At 55.4% G+C, this 17,353-nt stretch overlaps 2 protein-coding genes and 1 pseudogene across 2 annotated transcripts; 1 reads left to right on the plus strand and 2 right to left on the minus strand.

The window, feature by feature from the left end:
* Positions 1-2,543: 2,543 nt before the first annotated feature.
* LOC114495735 lies at positions 2,544-2,729 on the minus strand (annotated as a pseudogene).
* Positions 2,730-4,757: 2,028 nt separating this feature from the next.
* BAK1 (BCL2 antagonist/killer 1) lies at positions 4,758-9,291 on the minus strand. The gene is given in 7 exon segments (XM_028510166.2): positions 4,758-6,036; positions 6,162-6,342; positions 7,421-7,463; positions 7,466-7,563; positions 7,876-8,011; positions 8,921-8,998; positions 9,213-9,291. Coding segments are annotated over 7 exon segments (720 nt in total). The 3' UTR covers positions 4,758-5,931.
* Positions 9,292-12,636: 3,345 nt separating this feature from the next.
* On the plus strand, positions 12,637-17,097 carry LOC118500166. Its single transcript, XM_036023960.1, has 6 exons — positions 12,637-13,240; positions 13,689-13,783; positions 14,006-14,123; positions 15,047-15,186; positions 16,404-16,553; positions 16,829-17,097. The coding sequence occupies exons 1-6, from the start codon at positions 12,805-12,807 to the stop codon at positions 16,991-16,993; spliced, it is 1,104 nt and encodes a 367-aa protein (XP_035879853.1). The 5' UTR covers positions 12,637-12,804; the 3' UTR covers positions 16,994-17,097.
* The last annotated feature ends 256 nt before the right edge of the window (positions 17,098-17,353 follow it).

The raw sequence follows: 17,353 nt of genomic DNA on the forward strand, positions 1-17,353 counted from the left end.
CACTCGACAGAGAGACTAAAATGAGAAATCAACATAGAGGACTGGTTTGGGAGTGCCTGGTTGAAACAGACATGATCACCAGGTCCTAGCTGCCGTGTCAGCTGGAAGGCTTTTTGTCTTCCAAGGTTACAGTTCATCTCCCGTTCACATGAAACCTGTTTTCAAAACAGTAAGTTTGGTTTTTCCTCCCTTTGCCTCTCCCATGGACAATAGCCCTGGACATATAGTCCCTAAAATAGAGAAGAGGTTTTACAGTTGATTAGGGTTTTCATATTAGTTAGACACTACTACCCAGGATGTTTGCTTTTTTTTAAGGCATTGATTTAAAAGATGCACGTCAGAGTTACCTATCTCACAGCAAACTGTAGTTTGCCTCCAAGATACCAGTGTTTCTCTTTTGAATTCCTTTATGTTACTCAAATTTTTCTTTGTCTTTCTTCATAAGCTAATGCAGCCCTAAGGGTTTTGTTCTTAGTGCATACTGACTGCAGCATGCTTTTCTAGTAAGAGGTCCTGTTTGCCACACAGTAACTTCTTTTTTGCTTAAGCATTTGCATGACTATTTGTGTTTCAGAGTCAATTTTAAAAATGCGTAAGTTATAAATACAGAAGAAAGAGCAATGTACCAAAACTCATCTAACAAGAACCCCTGAAATTTTTCCTAAGACTGTATATAGATTTCAGTTCCACCTTTCCCATAGGTTGATCCAAATATCTGGAAGAAAATAACTAACAGTTTGCATCTTTGTATGTATTTATTACTTGATGCAATAAATCTTATTTTCATTAACAACAAGAAAGTCGAGGCATTGGGCACTGGGAATGATCCAAGATTGCAAAGGAAAAATTGAGGTGAGTGGAGCTGAGAGCTATACTGATTTCCATGTTGATTTCAACAGTCAATACCCACTCAGTCAGTGTTCCTCTCCAGAAGCCTCACACACCCTCACAGGCATCCACTTGGTGCCTGCCTCAATCCAAGGCCAAATCCTGCACTCCAGGTGAGGAGATATCCTGTGGCTTTAGTCCCTTCAGTTATTAAGGGCCTTTTTCAGAAAAGTCCAGGGTTGGTCCTTCACCTGATCTCAGTCCTGTGAGGTCACCCCTCAACAAGATTATTCATGTCATTTGCTGGTAACTTACTTCCGGCAATTGAGCAGTCATGTGCTTGATAGGCCAGATCACTGTTTTTGTCCTCTTACTGTTACAGAACAGACCCCCTCCCCCTCTCCCGCAGTCCCCCTGTACTAGCTTTGCCTTGCCTGCTGCCAGGGAATTGGAATTAAGGCTCTCAATGCCAGAGTTTGGTGAAAAGGAAAGGAACTATTTATTCAAAGTTGTACAAACTTAGAGTACGACTTAATGTCTTCGTTAAAATCCCAAAGTCCCTTAAAACACCCACAAACAAGAGCAGTCCTTCCTTCCCCACCCCTTGCCCAGTCAGGGGTTCCATATCTCAGGAAAAAAATAGAAGCCTGTGGCTCAGCTAGTTCCCAGTTCCTCTCAGTAATCTGTGCTCGGCTGGGCCAGCCTCCCGCAGTTCCCACCACCATTAGCTGTGTCGCTGTGATCTCCAGTTAAACCAAAACCATGTGGCACCTTCTCATGGCCCACCCTCGAGAGTCCTTTCACCCCCCTTTCCTTCTCTGCAAGGTCTCACATTGTCCCCGTCCCTAGTCCTGCATTGTCTTTCCTGCTTCCTGAGCTGCCTGGCTAAGGGAGCCCCCCAAACCGCGTGTTTCCAACCTGCATGGTTGCCACACCTGGGTTTAAATTCCGGTGTAAATCTCCCTCTGCAGCCCCATTTCCAACTCCTCTCCCAATTGGCTACACCTGCCAGCATTCCTGTATTTTTCCAGCTTTTCTGGGCTGCCATAATAAGTCCTGGCAGGCATGGCCCCATGGCACTGAGCGAACTATCTCCAACCTCTCACACAGGCCCCATAACCAGGGGGAGCTGCCTCCCAGTTACCTCATGGGTTGAAGTCACTCCCATTTCCCTGGTCCAAGTTTGGCCACAGCTACTTAACATATCTATGAAACTAACCAAAAGTTATAGATATGTCAAATGACCATTTCTGCAGTTATTTGCAAAACTGTTGATATGCAAAATGACTTTCAATGGCCCTCCTCCATGTGTCCCATCCCTCGGTTCAGATTTGTGGGGGTGAGGACATCTTATACTTTTAATATTTCCTGGACACCCAGAGTTCTGTACCCTGTACAAATCCCTCTTGGGGAGGGCCCTGGCCACACCCCATTACATTACCATCTGGCAGGCTGAATGCCCCCACATCCTTTACCTCCCAGTAGTGTGATGTTCACCTTTTTTAAACATATCTAGCATGGTGAACATGAGCCAGAAGCTGGGTTTTACTGATTTTCTGGCTCCTAACCTCCAGGAAATTCTGGTAACTCTATTCTCTGTCTCTGTCTCCCCCACCCTCAACACACACATGAGATTATGAACATCTGTTCTGCTTAGATTGAACTAAACCCCCTATTTTATGTGTCTTTTTTTTTAAGAAGCCATTTATACCGTGTCCTCTCTCTCACCCTCCCAAAAGAATGATCATCAATGGCCATTAGCATTTGCAAAAGCAACACCAAAGCCGGTCATGCTCAGGAGAGAGTGCTGGGCCTCCTCCTTGGGGTTTCAGGTGCTCTACAGGTTCAGAGAAACTTCTCTAGTAACAAACTACAGAAATGGTCCCTGAAAGTATAATCTTTGCAAGTGCGTTTGATCGGGGACATTTTCGTCAGAGGCATGTACAACCAAAGCATGATATGGTGGTATCATAATTTTAATTACTTAATAAATTAATTTTAATTTATTTTAATGCTATTCAGATAGTTAGGTAATAAAAACTTACTCAAAAACGATTTACTGAGTGGTTTTGCCAAAATAGGATTTTCTTGAATTAAGGGATTTAGTTGGACACTCTTCAAAGGTGAAACAGCATCACCTCTGAAGAGTGTCCAACTAAAGTAGTAGTGAAGTAGTGTGGGGTGGGGGCAGTGGGCACAGGGCAGGGCAGGTGCTTATATTAACACTGCACCACTGAGCAGCTGCCACTTGAACGTGCTCTTGTCCCATGGCTGCCCTGCTCCAGTGCAGTGGCACCAGACTGAAGACCTCTTTGGTGGAAAAGGAACTACTGTACAATTTCAGCATCACAAAACGTAAGGACATTTTGAGGAGAATTTAACTTCCTTAACACCTGCAGAACCCATCTGCTCCCCTGTACCCCAGCAGCCGCTGCCTCATTCTCACTCTAACTTCTGGGTCTCAGGTTTCAGCATCTCCAGGGCGCTTAGATTTGGGTTTTGGAAACTTCCTCCTGGCAGAATAGAAGGGTGGAGTAGAGAGGCCGGGGTAGACACAGGCCCAGACCTTTTGTGGCTCCCGTGCCTTACAGGACAGCGCTCCAACTCCTTTATTATAGGGGTAGAGAGCCCACAGTCCCTGTCAGGGCCCAACTGCCTTCTTCACAGGCAAAGAACCTCGGACTCTTCCAGGAAGACCCTCACATTGGTCTCAAAACACCGTGGGCAGGGAAGGGGAGGTGCGTTCAGAGGCCCCGCCCACAAGAGGACACGCCTGCGTGCTTGATGCGGCGGGGGCCATCTTGGACTCGGGCAGCTTGCCCAACTCACTCTCTTCGGAGGCTGCAGGAGGCGGCGCTGCAGCTGCGTGCAGGGGCTGCGAGGAGTCCGGAAGAACCCCCTCCTCACCTAACTTCTCGGGGGACCTGTGCTGGAACGCCAACGGGTCCAGTGCTCACCCCTCCGGCTTCCGTATAAAAACCTCAGATTTGTATTATGGTCGCAAGCGCTAGCTCCCGCAGCCTGAGACCCTCTCCTCCCAGGTCACTAGCTATAACTGATTGGGAGATGATAAATTCTCAGCATGAAGTCCCCATACAGTTTCGTAAATGAGCTTTTCTTGCAGGAGACTGCTTGGTGCCTTGTAGCCACCACCCTTCCAGCCACCGTTGCTGTGGGAGAGGGGAAGGGAGGGCCCTCTCCATGACTGCATCTGTCTGAGGACTCTTTGAAGGCCAAGTTGGATGGGCTTGGGATTGGCAAGACTCCCTCAGGAATGAAAGTGAATCACCTGAGTCCTTTAGGACTTACGTGTGACCATTTTGGATGGGTGTCAGAAACAGATTAGGATGCCCAGGACTGGAAAGACTGTAGATCGTGGAACATTTAAACGCCCCCATGCTTGTTATTTTTACCAACTCTGGCTACCTCCCCATAGGGACTCCCATGCAGCACAAACGTGCTAGAACGAAGAGCTGTGTATGTGCTAGCTTGGGGACCTGGGGAAGCAGGAGCCAGGACACTGTGTCCCAGACAGGAGCCAAGTATGGGTGGTGGCCCCAGGAAGGGTGAATGAATTTAATCCAGGCCTGAGGTGTCCTGCGGGGGTCTCCAGACAGGTGTAGCTGCTCCACCAGCTGTGCAGCCAGAGGCCACTGACTCGGGGTCCCCCAACCTCTAGTGGCAGGCAGAAAATTTACCTGGAAGTTAGAGATGACAGAGGTGCCTACAAAAGGGGCTAGAGAATGGGGAAGGCCCAAGGCATTCTAGGGGGCTAGAGAACCACAGCCAGCCCTTTATAGGGCTCTGGAAGCCTAAGACAAGACCTTATTCAGTAATAAACCAGGTGAATGCCAGGTATGCCCAGGTTCCCCCCAGTTCATCTTGATGGAAAGAGGGGTAGCCAAGGATACAAAAGTTACCAGTAGAAATGGGGGGATGGCAGTTTATTTTCAGACACTCTCAAAGGGTGGGGGTGGCCAGTGGGCTCCCTGCATTTGGCTTAATCAGCAACTTCTCTTCCCAATTCCCTGGGCTGTGCAAGGAAGACAAGGTACTCCCTACTCATAGGAGAAGCTTAAGCCATGAGTATAGGGGATAGGGGCCTGGGGATAGAGGTCAAATATTCACAGTTCCCCCTCCCCACCCCCAGATTACACTGTGCCCAGCCCATGAGGGAGGATTCCAACCTTGGGGTTCCTAGTGATATTAATAGCCCTTGTCTCACTCAGAAACCTCAAGATGAGCTCACTAGCCCTTCCCTGACAATAACAAACCACAGCCCTAAACCCTGAAGTCTGTGCAAGGAGGGGGTCTCTGCCCTCCTTATGTGGAGTGATGGGACAGACAGCCTTCACTAGTAATGAAGGCATCGGGAGCTAGTGGTGAGGGGAAGGGAGAGATGAAGGACCTTAGGAGGCAGGTTTGGAGGCACCCTACGGATAAATTCACACAGCTCCAGTCTGCACCCTCACTCCACACCCCAGACCCTGAATCCCTGAGAGTCCCCCTGCCAAGGCAGTATGGGATGAGGGGACAGTTGAGCAGGTCGTTGTTCCCCAACCACAGCCAGTCCTGTTCCTGGGGGACAAGATGCTTTGGAAGGGCCAGGACTGGGCTCCAGGCCCAGCTCTAAAGCTCTGAGCTTCCAGAACAACTGAATCCTGGGCAACACAGGGTAGGCCTACTAACCACCTGCACCTTAGATGTCCTGGCTTGGGGCAGAGTGGTAGGAATAGGGTGAGGGAGGTGTCCTTCTAAGGGCATTATAAAAAGCTAAAACCATTAAGGACTTCTTGGGGGAAAGTGCCTCCCAGCTTCTTTCTTCCCTAAGTTATCAACCTCCCCAAAGCCCAGCAGACAGAGCTGAGCCCAGAGACAGGGCCCAGGAGCCCGTAGACGGGGCGCATTAGCACCATGAAGTGTTGGAGTGCCCCAGAGGCCTGACTGACCCCCGAGCAGGGGCACCTCAAAGCAGAGCGCCCACTTGCTAAAGCTTCTGTACTCTTGAGGGGAGGGCCCCTGCGGGGAGGTGGTAAGGGAAGAAGGCTTAGCTGAAGTCCAGGTAGGGATCTCAGCTGGAACCCCAAAGAGCCCCTCCTGGCGTCATGACTTGAAGAATCTTCGTACCACAAACTGACCCAACAGAACCACAGCCAGAACAACTAACACGTTCCTGATGGGGCCGTTGCCCAAGTCCAGGGCTGCCACCTGCCAGGAGAGACAGAGTGGTCAGAGAGTGCTGGCAGTGTGTGCAGGCACCAAGGGACTGGAGGGGGTGGGAGGGGCTGGGACAGGACAGGGCACACACAAGGCTGCCAGGGCTGGGCACTCACCCAGCCTCCCCTCTGCGCGATCCACCGGGCAATGCAGTGATGCAGCATGAAGTCAACCACGAAGCGGGTCACCTGGCCCAGGAAGCCGGTCAGTCCACGCTGGTAGACGTACAAGGCCAGGCGGTAGCCGAAACCCAAGAGGGCCACCACTCGGCCCCAGTTGATGCCACTCTCGAACAGGCTGCAGGCAGAGCATGGAGGCCATTGGTGGAAGCCCCCCAGGAGGCCCTTCAGCCTGCTTTCCCTTTCCCACCCCCCTGGCCCCCAACCCCTCTCCCAGATGGAAAGCAAAATGGCTTAGGTGTGAATCAAAGTGGCAGAGGTTGCCCCAGCCTGGCTGCTATTCGAGAAGAGCCTGCGTCTCTGTGAAAGGAGAAAGCTTAGAGGGCACAGGAAGGGGCTGCTGCCGCCCTGGGGCCCCACTGCTGTGGGTGCAAAGGGCACAGAGAGGGCACAGCGCAGGGAGAGCAGACAGGCAGCAGGGAGGTTACCTGTGGGTGTTGCTGCTGGCCTGGCAGCCCGAGGGACAGCAGAGACAAAAAGACAGAAGAGGAGGTTAGGACAAATCCTGGAATCACAGTGGGGTGGAGGGTGGCCTCTAAGGACATGCGCAGGATGTTTCATCTCTGAGCGCTAATTCTAAGTCTACTGCCTAGTCCTGCTCTCACCCCCAGCTTCACATCTGCCCTGAGGCTGACCTCGCTGACCCTGATGGTAACAATGGCTAACACCTTGTAGGTGTGGACACCGTACTAAGCATATTTCCCCCATCTTACAGAGGAGGGGAGAGGGGGCTAGAAACTTTCACAAAGCCAGTAGGTGGCAAAGCTGAGCTATGACCCAGGTATTTGGTCTCTGTAACTACCACACCCGCCTGCCCATGTGGCTACAGCATATGGAAGCCATTTCCGGGATCTGGTAGCAGGTGGCCGCCTTACCATCTTTGGTGTGAAATGTGGTTCTAAATCAGAAGGACAGCTGTGTCCTAGCCGGGGTGGGGCTCAGGAATGTCCCCATCCTGGGCCCTTTTGTAGTCCTGATTTAACCAGTCAAATGCCCGGAGCCAGAGCTCACAGACTTTGAGCTCATGTACCAGAGATGAGTCTGGGACCCAGTGAGCAAAGACACGTGAGTTAATGCAGACGTGGGGACAGCAAACATGTCTCCTGACACTGACAGAGAAGTGTGTGTCTCCCATCAATTGGACAGGGCACAGCATAGCGGTGACAGCGCAGCAGAGAGGCAGTGGCCAGGGCTACCTGGAGGCGATCTTGGTGAAATACTCATAGGCGTTCTCTGCGGTGGCTGCAGGTGATGCAGCATGGTCTGGAACTCCTCGTCATAGCGCTGGTTGATGGCGTCCCCGATGATGGCGAGCTGCCGACCCACCTGCCCCATGACGCTGGAGGAGCAGGAGGCAGCAGGTGAGTGGCGGACAGTACTCAGGCCTGGGGCCCGGGCTTACAGCTTGGGCTTCTGCCCGAGACGCCCCTGGCCTTGTGCACCCCTCCTTGGAGGTCCTGACAGTGTTCTCAGACACAAGGGCCAGGCCCAGGAACAGGGGCCCCCTTGAGGGTGGGAGCCCAAGATGAAAAAGGAACAAAAGAAAGGCAAGACCCTCCCCGCCCCCAGGTCTCCACAGCTCCCAGGATCTGCATGGTGACCCCTGTGAACCTCCACCTCCCTGAAGACATCCTGTGGGGCTGCTGCTCACCTGGCAGGTTCTAGGGGCAAGGTGACCATCTCTGGGTCAGCAGGGGCAGCCGCCCCCTCAGCCTCCTGCTCCTGCTGATGGCGGTAAAAAACGTAGTTGTGGAAAACCTCCTCTGTGTCCCGGGCTACCTGCTCCTCTGAGGATCAAAGCCAGGAGTCAGGGAGGGAGGGCTGGACCTGGCAGCCCCATGGTTTTGGGGATGGTTACTCTTCCTCAAGGCAGTAGCTCTCCTTTCCCCTTAGTTAACACCTAGTGCTTACTCTGTGTAAGTTAGTCTTCTGGCACTTCCCGTTTAATCCTCGTAACAGCCTTGTGAAGTAGGTGATAACCACTTTACAGATGGGGAAACTGAGTCACGGGGGGCAGGGCGGCAGGAATGTAACTTGCACAAGGTCACACAGCCAGAATGAGCAGTGGAGCCAGGATATAACCCCAGGTATTTGGGCCCCGAGTTTGGCAAGCACAGGGGACCCAGCCCATATGACTTCGGGAACGTGGGGCCATAAACACTACATAGGAAAATAGTAACAGACCTGGGACTGAACCCAAAGTCCAGGGAACAGCCTGTGACTGCAAGACGCAGGCTTCTCTGATGGTCCCCTTGGAAGAAGAACGGCAGCAGTCTTACTTCCTCCCCAAAGTCGTAGCAGTATTTTCCCTGTTGAGCAGACCTGACTCCATGCTAAGCCAACTACTTCCCTATTTCTCCTGCTGTATGATAGGCCAGCGCACTCCCCACTCTTCCTCCTCCTCGGCCCCGCCTGCCCCCTGCCCACCCTGGGATGGCGCTGTGCCCAGTCTCTGCAGCAACCCTGGCCCAGGCTCCTCCCTGCTCCCAGGGCTTAAACTTGACCTCACTCTAGCCTGAGCACAAAGGCCACTTGCATTGTGTGGGGAGATATTTTCTCCTATATCCAAGGTGAGTAAAGTGAGGCAGGAAAGCCTGCCCGTAAGCTCTGCCTGGCCCTGTCCACTTCTGTTCTCTCTGCCTCCCAGACAGCCCTGGTGGTCATGGGAGGGGTGAGGGGGGCTGAAAGACGCTTACCTGAAGTGGAGGACGGGGCAGGCTCTTCACAGTCCTGCCTGGGAGGGCCTGGTCCTGCCCAGATGCCATCTTTCAGGGCTCAGGGGACGGCAGTGTTAGTCTGTGGGGATAAGAGAGAAAAGGCCGAGATGGGGAACAAGCAGGGACCATGACAAGAGATGTCCAGAGCACACGGGGAGTGAAGGGGCCTGGACTCCCAGAAGGACTCCACAATCCCAGCTTCAACCACTCGTACTTACTGGCAACTCTTCAGGGAGCCCAGGGGTAAGAAAAGCAACACAGCAAGATTCACCCCAGGGGACCTGCACCCTGGCATCCAGGGCCAGAGGAGGGGTGGCTGCAGCAGTGCCCTGGTGCTTCTCAGGTCCCATTTCACCTCACGCCTGGAGCCTCCTGGACCCCGCCCAGCACCTGTTTACCGCAAACTTGCCATCTTCCAGCTGGTGACCCACGGAGGCCGGCCTCAGAGGTCCCACTCCCCCTACGCTGGTCAGAGCACACCTGTTTTCCAACTCAGGCCTGTTAGCCACAAACATTTCTGAGTGCCTATGGTATACTTCTACCATGTATCAACACCCCCCAGGGGGGTCAGACAACAAAATCGCACATTAACCCAGCGAGGTAAGCATCGTCACACCCATTTCACAGGTGGAAAAAGTGAGGCACAGAGGGGTTAGTGCCCAAGGCCACACAGCTAGTCCGGGGAGGAGGCTGCTTATCTGAATCTCCACGAGTCCATATACTCAGCTTTCAGCTAAGACTTATTTTCCAGTTAGTGGATCTCAGAGGATGTCCTTTCCAGGGCAATTTTCCCTAGTTACACCTGGGTCTTCTCCAGGCCCTCAGCCTGCCTCTCACACGCGCCCTCTCACCCCACACTTGCTCCCCTGACCCGCGGGCCACGGCCCAGACCGGCTCTGTGACCCATCCACACCGGGAGCAGTTCCTGGATGTGAGCTGTTTCACTTTCAGTTTCGCACCCCCTTCATTTCCCTCCACCACCGAGCTGCTCCATCACCCAGGCCGGGGTGCCCCTCCCTGCATTCCTGGGGTGGGTACACCCCAGCTGGGCCAGGCAGAGCCACCCCTTCTCCCTGCGAGGCAGGGATACCCTCCCTTGCCCCCTTTCTCTCAGGCCAGGGCCATTTTTGAAAGTGCCCCACAGACTCTTTCAGCACAGGTGGGGGAGGGCTGGACCACCCCGCACTCGGCTCTCCGCTCCCCCTTTCCCAGGGTGGGGCCGGGGAGAAGACAGAGCCTCTCTCCTCCATCCCTGGGCGCCTCAGAATAAGCCTTTGCCTGGCAGTCCCCCCGCCCCCCCATCCCGGTAGCTTTCTGGAAGATGCCCCTGTGTCTCCCCTGGTCCCCAAAGCCCGGCACCCCAGGACAACAGGGCCAGAGGATGCTGACTACACCTGCAACTCCCTTTCCCGTTACCCTGGGGATCACTGCCGGAGAGCGGGTGGGCCTCACCACAGCCCCAGGGCCAGAGGCCTCCGCCGACCTGGGCCTGCCCCTGCCCCATCCAATTGGCAAGACTTCCCGGTAAGGGGAGTCTCCTGCACCCCACCTACTGGGCTTGCTGAGCTGAGAATGTTCCCTAGTGGAAATGCCTGGCTGGGCTGCAGACCCCGTCTAGGGCTCCTGGGGCAGCAGGAAGCGCAGTTAAGAGTTCTCCTCAAGTGCTTGACCTTGGCTCTGTCCTCCATTCCTGCCCCCGAGACTGCTGAAAGACTTGGTTCTTTGGCACCTCATTCTCAGGTACCCAGCGCCAGGGCATGCGGAGCAGCCAGAGGGAGCCCTGGCTGGATCAGGCCCCCAGCAGGAGTTGGCGAAGGTCCCCGGGAAGCCTCTCCTTCCCCACCCGGCTCCCCGGGGCCTCCTGTCCCGCCCGGAACCTGGGGTTGCCCTGGGGTTGCCGAGAGTGGAGAGGATGGGCGGGACCCTCCCTGCTTACCTGCCTGGACCCTGGCCTAGGCCAGGGATGGCTCAGCGGGACCGAGGCTGGAGATCCCGAGGGGCTGCTCCAGGGGTAGGTTCCCAGGCCCAGCTTCTTGGAACAGGTGTCAGTGAATTCCTGGTGTCTGGACACAGCCTCTGCTCATCCCAGCACAGCCCTGGAGACCTAAGAGGTTTCAGCGATCAGAGGCGCTGGCTGCTCCCGGCTCCAATCAGCTCCCTCTAGAGGAAGTTGCTCTTTGGCCGCCGGATGCGGATGTACTCCCAGCCGGGGGGTGGCCTGGGCCTGCCCCTGCCCCAACCCTAAGCCCAGCCGGGCAAGTAACTCCTCCCCTACTGCTTTCCTACCCCTGATCTTTTTTTCTGCCTCCCATCAATCAATACCAGTAAAAAAGCCCTGGTGGTGACGTTTCTTAAGCCCCACCTGTGCCATGCACTTCAGCAAGTATTGTCTCATTGAACCTTCCCAAGAACCCTTGGAAGTGGTGCCCTCAACTTCACGCCCTGTACAGATGAGCCAGCTGAGGCTCAGCTGGTTTGAGGAACTCTCCCAAATCACGGAGCTGGGTTTGTAATCAAGTCTGGAGGTGCCGTGGGGAATAATAATATTAAACTGAGATTCAACAGCAGCTAGGTGTACCAGGCACCTCAGTGGTCGCTGGAGATAGGAATCCTGACGGTGATAGGCAGGCAAACAGACGAAAGCACAGTGCGTGCGGTCTGCGCTCCCACCTGGGCACATGAAAGCCGAGTGCTCACAGGGGAGAGAACAAGGGCTGTTGGTGTCCGGCTGCCAGCACTGGTTCTCAAGGCAGAAGCAGCCACAGCCTGGGGCAGGACCAGCCAGGTGGAGAGGGTGGGCCGAGTCCTCAAGGGCCCTTGCCTCATTCTCAGGGCAGGGGGGTGGGGTGGGGGCTGCCCCCAGCTTCCTCTTCCCATTCCCCACCCACATGCTTCCTCACCACCTACCCCCTGGCTCCCTATGCTTCCTCCCCTACCTTATAAGCCCCCTGTCCTTTCTGCCCCTAATTCATCCCCCCACCATGTCCCCCCATCACTCCCCACCTCCCACTTGCCTGACCTTTGCCTTCTAGAACTCCTGGAAGTTTCCAACTGTTGCTTTTAATTTGAAAACTCATCCTGTTCTTAAGCAGTTGGTCCTGGGGAGGCTGCTTCTGCCCCTCCCTCTGAGTCAGGGTCCCTCTCAGCATGGAGAGCCCGGCTCCAACCCCTGGATCGCAAATTTTGCGCCGTTCCTCCATGTTCCACTTTTTTCGTAGCCTGGTGGGGAGCAAGGGCAGCCCAAAGAGCTCCGACAAGGCCCTGCTGGGAGATCAGCAGTGCCCCTTGAGAGAGCTAGCTGCTGCGTCCTTGATGACAGATGGCCAGGGGGAAGTGGGGAAGAAGGACCCCAGGCTGCAAGCCTCAGTGCCCCATACCCTCTCTGTGGCCCTGCCACAGCACGATCCCTCAGGGCTGGGGATGGGGGTTGGGGTCTTGAGCATCATGGCCCCAGGTGTAGAGGTAAAGTCGGTCCTGCCCAGAGAAAGCCTGGAGGTTCTAGGCAATCTCTCTGAGAAGGAGGAGAGGGAAGAGGAGGAGGAAGAGGCAGCAGAGGAGGCCTCCGGGGATACAGGGACCTCAGACAGGTGAGGGATGGGCGGGGTGGTGGGGAAGAAGGGGCCGGTCTGGGGTGCCCCCCAAATCTGCCCCCCCCCCTGGGGTGGTTGGGGTACTAGAACAAAACTGGATATAGCTCGGGAAGGGTGTGGCAGAGCACTACTGGGGTAGCACAGGAATGGGAGTAGTTGGATGGGTTGAGGACCAGACCAGGGCACTGGATGGGAAGAACGGACCAATCAAGGTGAGGAGGCATCTGAAGATGGGGTGTATGTGGAGGGGACCGAGGCACAGAGGAAGCAGGGATGAGGGTCCTCTCACAAATAATGGGCTGTGGGGGAGGCTCCGAAAGGAAAAGGAGACCAGCTAGGGGTCAGAGAGGAGTGTGCCAGGGTGAGCTGGCTGCCACTGCTTCCCGGGTCCTTTCCTGGTCCCTCTCTATCCTGCCTGCCTGCCTTCCCACTGTCTCCCTCCTGGTTCCCACCGCCAACACCGTACCCCAGGATGAAGCCCCCGGGGGGAGCTTTGGGGGGCAGGAGAACAGGGGACTGAGCAGGGCCTGTGGGAGAGCCTTGGGGGTTGTGGGGGTGTCAGGACCTACCTGCCACTCCCACCCGGCTATGCTTTGGGATCAGGGCCACTTTCCCGAAGCCCTGGAGGTGAAGCAGAGGGCCACGGGACCACTGGAGGTCAGCCCCGAAGTCTTCACCAGGGAGGAGAAGGAGGAGTGTCTGCTGGACGGTGAGTGCAGTGCCATAGGTGCAGGATAGGGCCAGAAACCAGCCCTCTTCCTCCAGGACCCTGCAGGGGTGTGCGGCCTAGAAGGACACAGTCTAAGGGAATGCTGGAAGCAGGGCCTGGGGTCCAGCCCCACTACTCCACGGTGCCAAATTGTGAGGGTGGCAAATGGCTCAGCCTTTCTGTGTCTCAGTTTTTTCTCATCCATATAAAATTAGAATGCAGTAGTACCTATCTCAGAAGACAGTAGCAAGGATTAAACAAAATGCCCATTGTAAAGTGCCCAGAATGGTGCCTGGCAAATAGTAGGTATTTGCGAAAACAAACCAGGAAAACTTACCCTTAGCTCACCCTCCAGGGTCCCTGCCTGCTGGGCCTGGTCCTGGGCCTGGCACCCACCCCACAACCCCTGCCATTGCTATCAGAGGGCTGATGACACTGCTGTTCACAGGAGACCTCGGGCTGGCCTCTTTGAACATGGAGGCAACTCCCTGGAGCCACCTTCTCACCTTGTACAAGCAGCTTCAGAAACTGGCCATGGCCAAGGTCTGTGGCGCCAAGCTGGGGTAGTAGTCGGGGAGGTCTGGGTGAGCCCTCCCCCACATCTGGCTGGGATATGTGGTGTGAGCAGTCCCTTCCTTGACCTTTTGGGAGCTGTTCCCTCCTGCTTTCTGTTTTATGAAAGGATGGGCCTGCGGGCTTGGGGCCTTTCTCACCTGCTCAGAAAGACACACTCTCAGTTTCCTATAAAGGGGCTTACCCTACAAGGAGGAAGGTGAGGAAGAGGAAATGGAGGAAGAGGACAGTTCATTCCAGCTCTGTGTTCCAGGCATTGTCACCCTCCAGTCGCCATTACATAAGACATTTAGGTCAACAGATACAGTGGGTAAGTGCAGCATCCCCGCACCCTCTCCCAACATGCCCCAGGCCCAGGGAGTCCCATTTTGGTATCTGTACTTGGGTGTGATACCAGTTCTTACCACCAGGTGGTACCATAGGACATAAGATGGCCTCCCGAGAAGGGGGCCAGTGTTTGGCTGGGCTGGAGGCCATGCTGCCTCTGGCTAGGGTCCTCCTCCCTCACAGTTTGGGAGACCAACGTGAAGGTTGTAACTGGGGCTGTGGCTCCTCCAGCACCACTCTTCCCCGGCCTGGAATTCTTTTTCAGTGGCCACCTCCATCTCTGGTTTTCCCATCACATATGCACTGCTGTGACCAGAGGGTGTCCCTGAGGGCAGATGAGAGAATGGGGGATGGTGATAATGTAAAATCATTGTTGACATTCACGTAGTCATTTCTATGGGCCACATCCTCTTCCAAGCACCTTTCATAAAATAACGTATTATGACTCTGAGGTAGGTCCTATTTACTCCCCACTTCACAATGAGGAAACTAGGCACAGAGAGGTTAAGTAACTTGCCCAAGATCACACATCTAGTAAGTACAGTGGCAGAGCTGAGATTTGAACCCAGGACGTTTGGATGGTTCTAGACCCATGCTTTTGAGTTGGTGGCTGGAAGGGGCGCAGATAACCTGCCCCTTGCAGGCTCTCCCCAGGAGGTGATGAGACTCATACTCATGCTTTCAGATGGGAGCCCATGGAAAGAGCAGGGCGGTGGGGAGGTGCTGTCTGGCTGGCTCCAGGGAATAGCTGAAGAAAGCACTATGGCTGAGGTGACAGGAAAGTGCACAGGGCCAGCCAGGATGAGGTTTGGAGAGCCAGTGCCACCTCCTCTTCCTGCGACCTCCAGCGGTTTGCCCCCCCCCCCCCATTCCTGCCTGTCCCTTGCCCATCTCTCTGGCTCTCAGGCTGCATGGAGTCAGAATTAGAGAAGCTTCTGGTGGTACAGCAGGAGTCCCGCCTCTGGAAGATGGGTGGCCACGAGGGCCAGGAGCCACTGGTCCATCCCGAGATCTCCCTGGAGGAGGCAGGCATTGTGGATGACCAGGTATGCCCCCTGCCTGAGGACACTGGCAAAGGTGTGATTGGAAGCTGCCATTTCCACCAGCACTGGCCTGGCTCCAGTCCCAGTCCATCCCCTTTGCCTGGGTAGGGAAAGCAAAATCCCTCCTTGGTGGTGCTCCTGAGAGCAGGGCCAGGACCCCGCCCTCACGCATACTTCTCCCCCATCTCTCTGCCTCACATTTGACCCAGAGTCCAAATGTCCCCTTTTGAGGCTTAACTTTGCCATTTACTGGCTGTGTGACCTGGGCAGGTCCTTTTCCCTCTCCAGGCCTCAGTTTCCTCATTTGTACAATGAAGGGACTTGTCTAGGTGGTTTTAAGCCTTTCCAGTACACCTGTAACTCACACATGTTGCTCGCTGCTGCTGTGCCTGTTCCTCTCCCACACCCATGCCTACTCTCACACACACACATAGCTGCGGGCAGTTACCCCGCTGGGTCACACCGAGGACCGCGCACTGCCCACCCTCCTTGACATCGACGTGAAACGCTATGTCTGTCCCAGCTTCTCTGACTGCCCATTGGTGCGTCTGTTGGTGTCCTTTCTGAGTTAATTCCTACTCATTCGTCGGCCCACTCCTTCACTCAGTGGACATGTGCCCTGTCGGTCTGTTGGCTTACAAAAGGAGGGAGCACAGGATTCGGGGGCCAGGCTTTAGTCCCAGCCCCTGCTCTGGCTCTGACTTGCTCTGTGTAGGCCCTGGCGCCTCTGCCTGTGAAGGGGACTGCCAGGAGGGTCAGAGGAGATGGAGAATGCATGCCCCTCACCTGCACAGGGAGGGCGCACCAGTATTAGGGATACGACGCCCTCTGTAGGGCTCTGACTCCCTTCTCGTTGTCCTGAGCCCACAGCCCCTGTCACAGGGGGCCCCTCGGTGCCCCACGGAGCAGGGCTGTGCTGTGGGTCCCTCACCCACACAGGCAGTCAGCTGTGGTAGGGCCCCTCACTGTTGCATTTCCCCTCTTTCTCCCCTCCAGGACCACCCCCTGAGCTGGTCTGCCCCTACCCCAGGGGTTAGAGTCCTAGAGTAGCCTGAGCAGCACTGGAGGGGCCCCAGAGAATTTCTGGGGGGTGGCAAGTGGGGGCCCAGCTCGGTCCTTACTTTGGGGACACAGCTGGCTCGGGAATATCTTCCTCCCGTGGGGGTTTCAGAGGTCTCGTCCTCATTACCACGCTCCACTCTCTTCTTGTCTGCCCACAGGGACATCAAGCTGATGGGGAAGGAAGCCACCACCCAGCCTTTGGAGAATGCTGGGGACTGCCTGGGAGAGAGGCACTGAGGCAGCTGAAGCACCACCCTAGGCTGGAGAGAGGGGTGCAGAGCCCCCCCAGTGTGGTGTATAGCACAGAGGTGAGGACAGGGAGGGGCTGGCTGGGGTGCTGGGCTCCCAGGGCTTCAAAGGAACACCCCAAGTTGGAGAGAGAAACGTCCCTCCATTTTATGAGAGGGAGGTGGCCCAGGGTTGGTGGGTCTGGGTCAGCTGTGGGGACATAGTAGAGGGTCTGGAAAGAGTGGCCTGAGGGTGCTTGTCTCTGGGGGGTAGGTGGGAAGGTTCTGGGCTGCAGAGCCAGGAAGGCAAAGCCCCAAGATGCTGAAGCATTTTCCTCCACCCACTCTGCCCCCAGCACCTGCTCCTGAGGAGATGGATGAGACGGGAAACTGGCCTCCAGAGTGAAGCTGGCGCCGGCCAGAGTCGCCCTGCCCCGGATCCCTGGAACCTGCGCAGGGACACAAGCCCCTCTTCTCAGGAACATCCAAGGAGTTCCCAGGACCAGGGGGTCTTGGGATAAATGTTGTGTCTAGTGTGTCTGCAGGGTGGGCCTGCCCAGCAGACTGTCCCCACTAATCCGACTCAGGCCTGTGATGTTATTAATAAAGCCCTGTTTGACTCTGGCCTCCTTGGCTGTCTGTCTGTCTGTGGATCCTGCCCCTCATCTTCACCCGTGAACAAGTCAGTGTGTCTGAACTTTCAGTCTAGTCCCAGTCTGTGCCTCTGGGGCTGCAGGGCCCGGGCTCCAGTGGGCGCAGTGGGCATCTGAGTGGGAGGACAGGAGAGGTGCGCACCTGACTGGGGGTGGGGAGGACCCTGGCCCAGCGCCCATCAGCAGGAACGTCCCTGACTCCCCTCGGTCTAAGTTCCCAGGCCCGAC

Source organism: Phyllostomus discolor, chromosome 4, assembly GCF_004126475.2.
Source record: "Phyllostomus discolor isolate MPI-MPIP mPhyDis1 chromosome 4, mPhyDis1.pri.v3, whole genome shotgun sequence".
NCBI classification, from domain to species: Eukaryota; Metazoa; Chordata; class Mammalia; order Chiroptera; family Phyllostomidae; genus Phyllostomus; species Phyllostomus discolor.

Excerpts from the sequence above, each read along its gene's own strand:
- LOC118500166 (XM_036023960.1), top strand. The coding sequence starts at position 12,805 with ATGAGGGTCCTCTCACAAATAATGGGCTGTGGGGGAGGCTCCGAAAGG. Across the intron at positions 13,784-14,005 it reads AGAAACTGGCCATGGCCAAG|GAGGAAGGTGAGGAAGAGGA; the intron begins GTCTGTGGCGCC and ends TTACCCTACAAG. Across the intron at positions 15,187-16,403 it reads CAGGCATTGTGGATGACCAG|GGACATCAAGCTGATGGGGA; the intron begins GTATGCCCCCTG and ends GTCTGCCCACAG.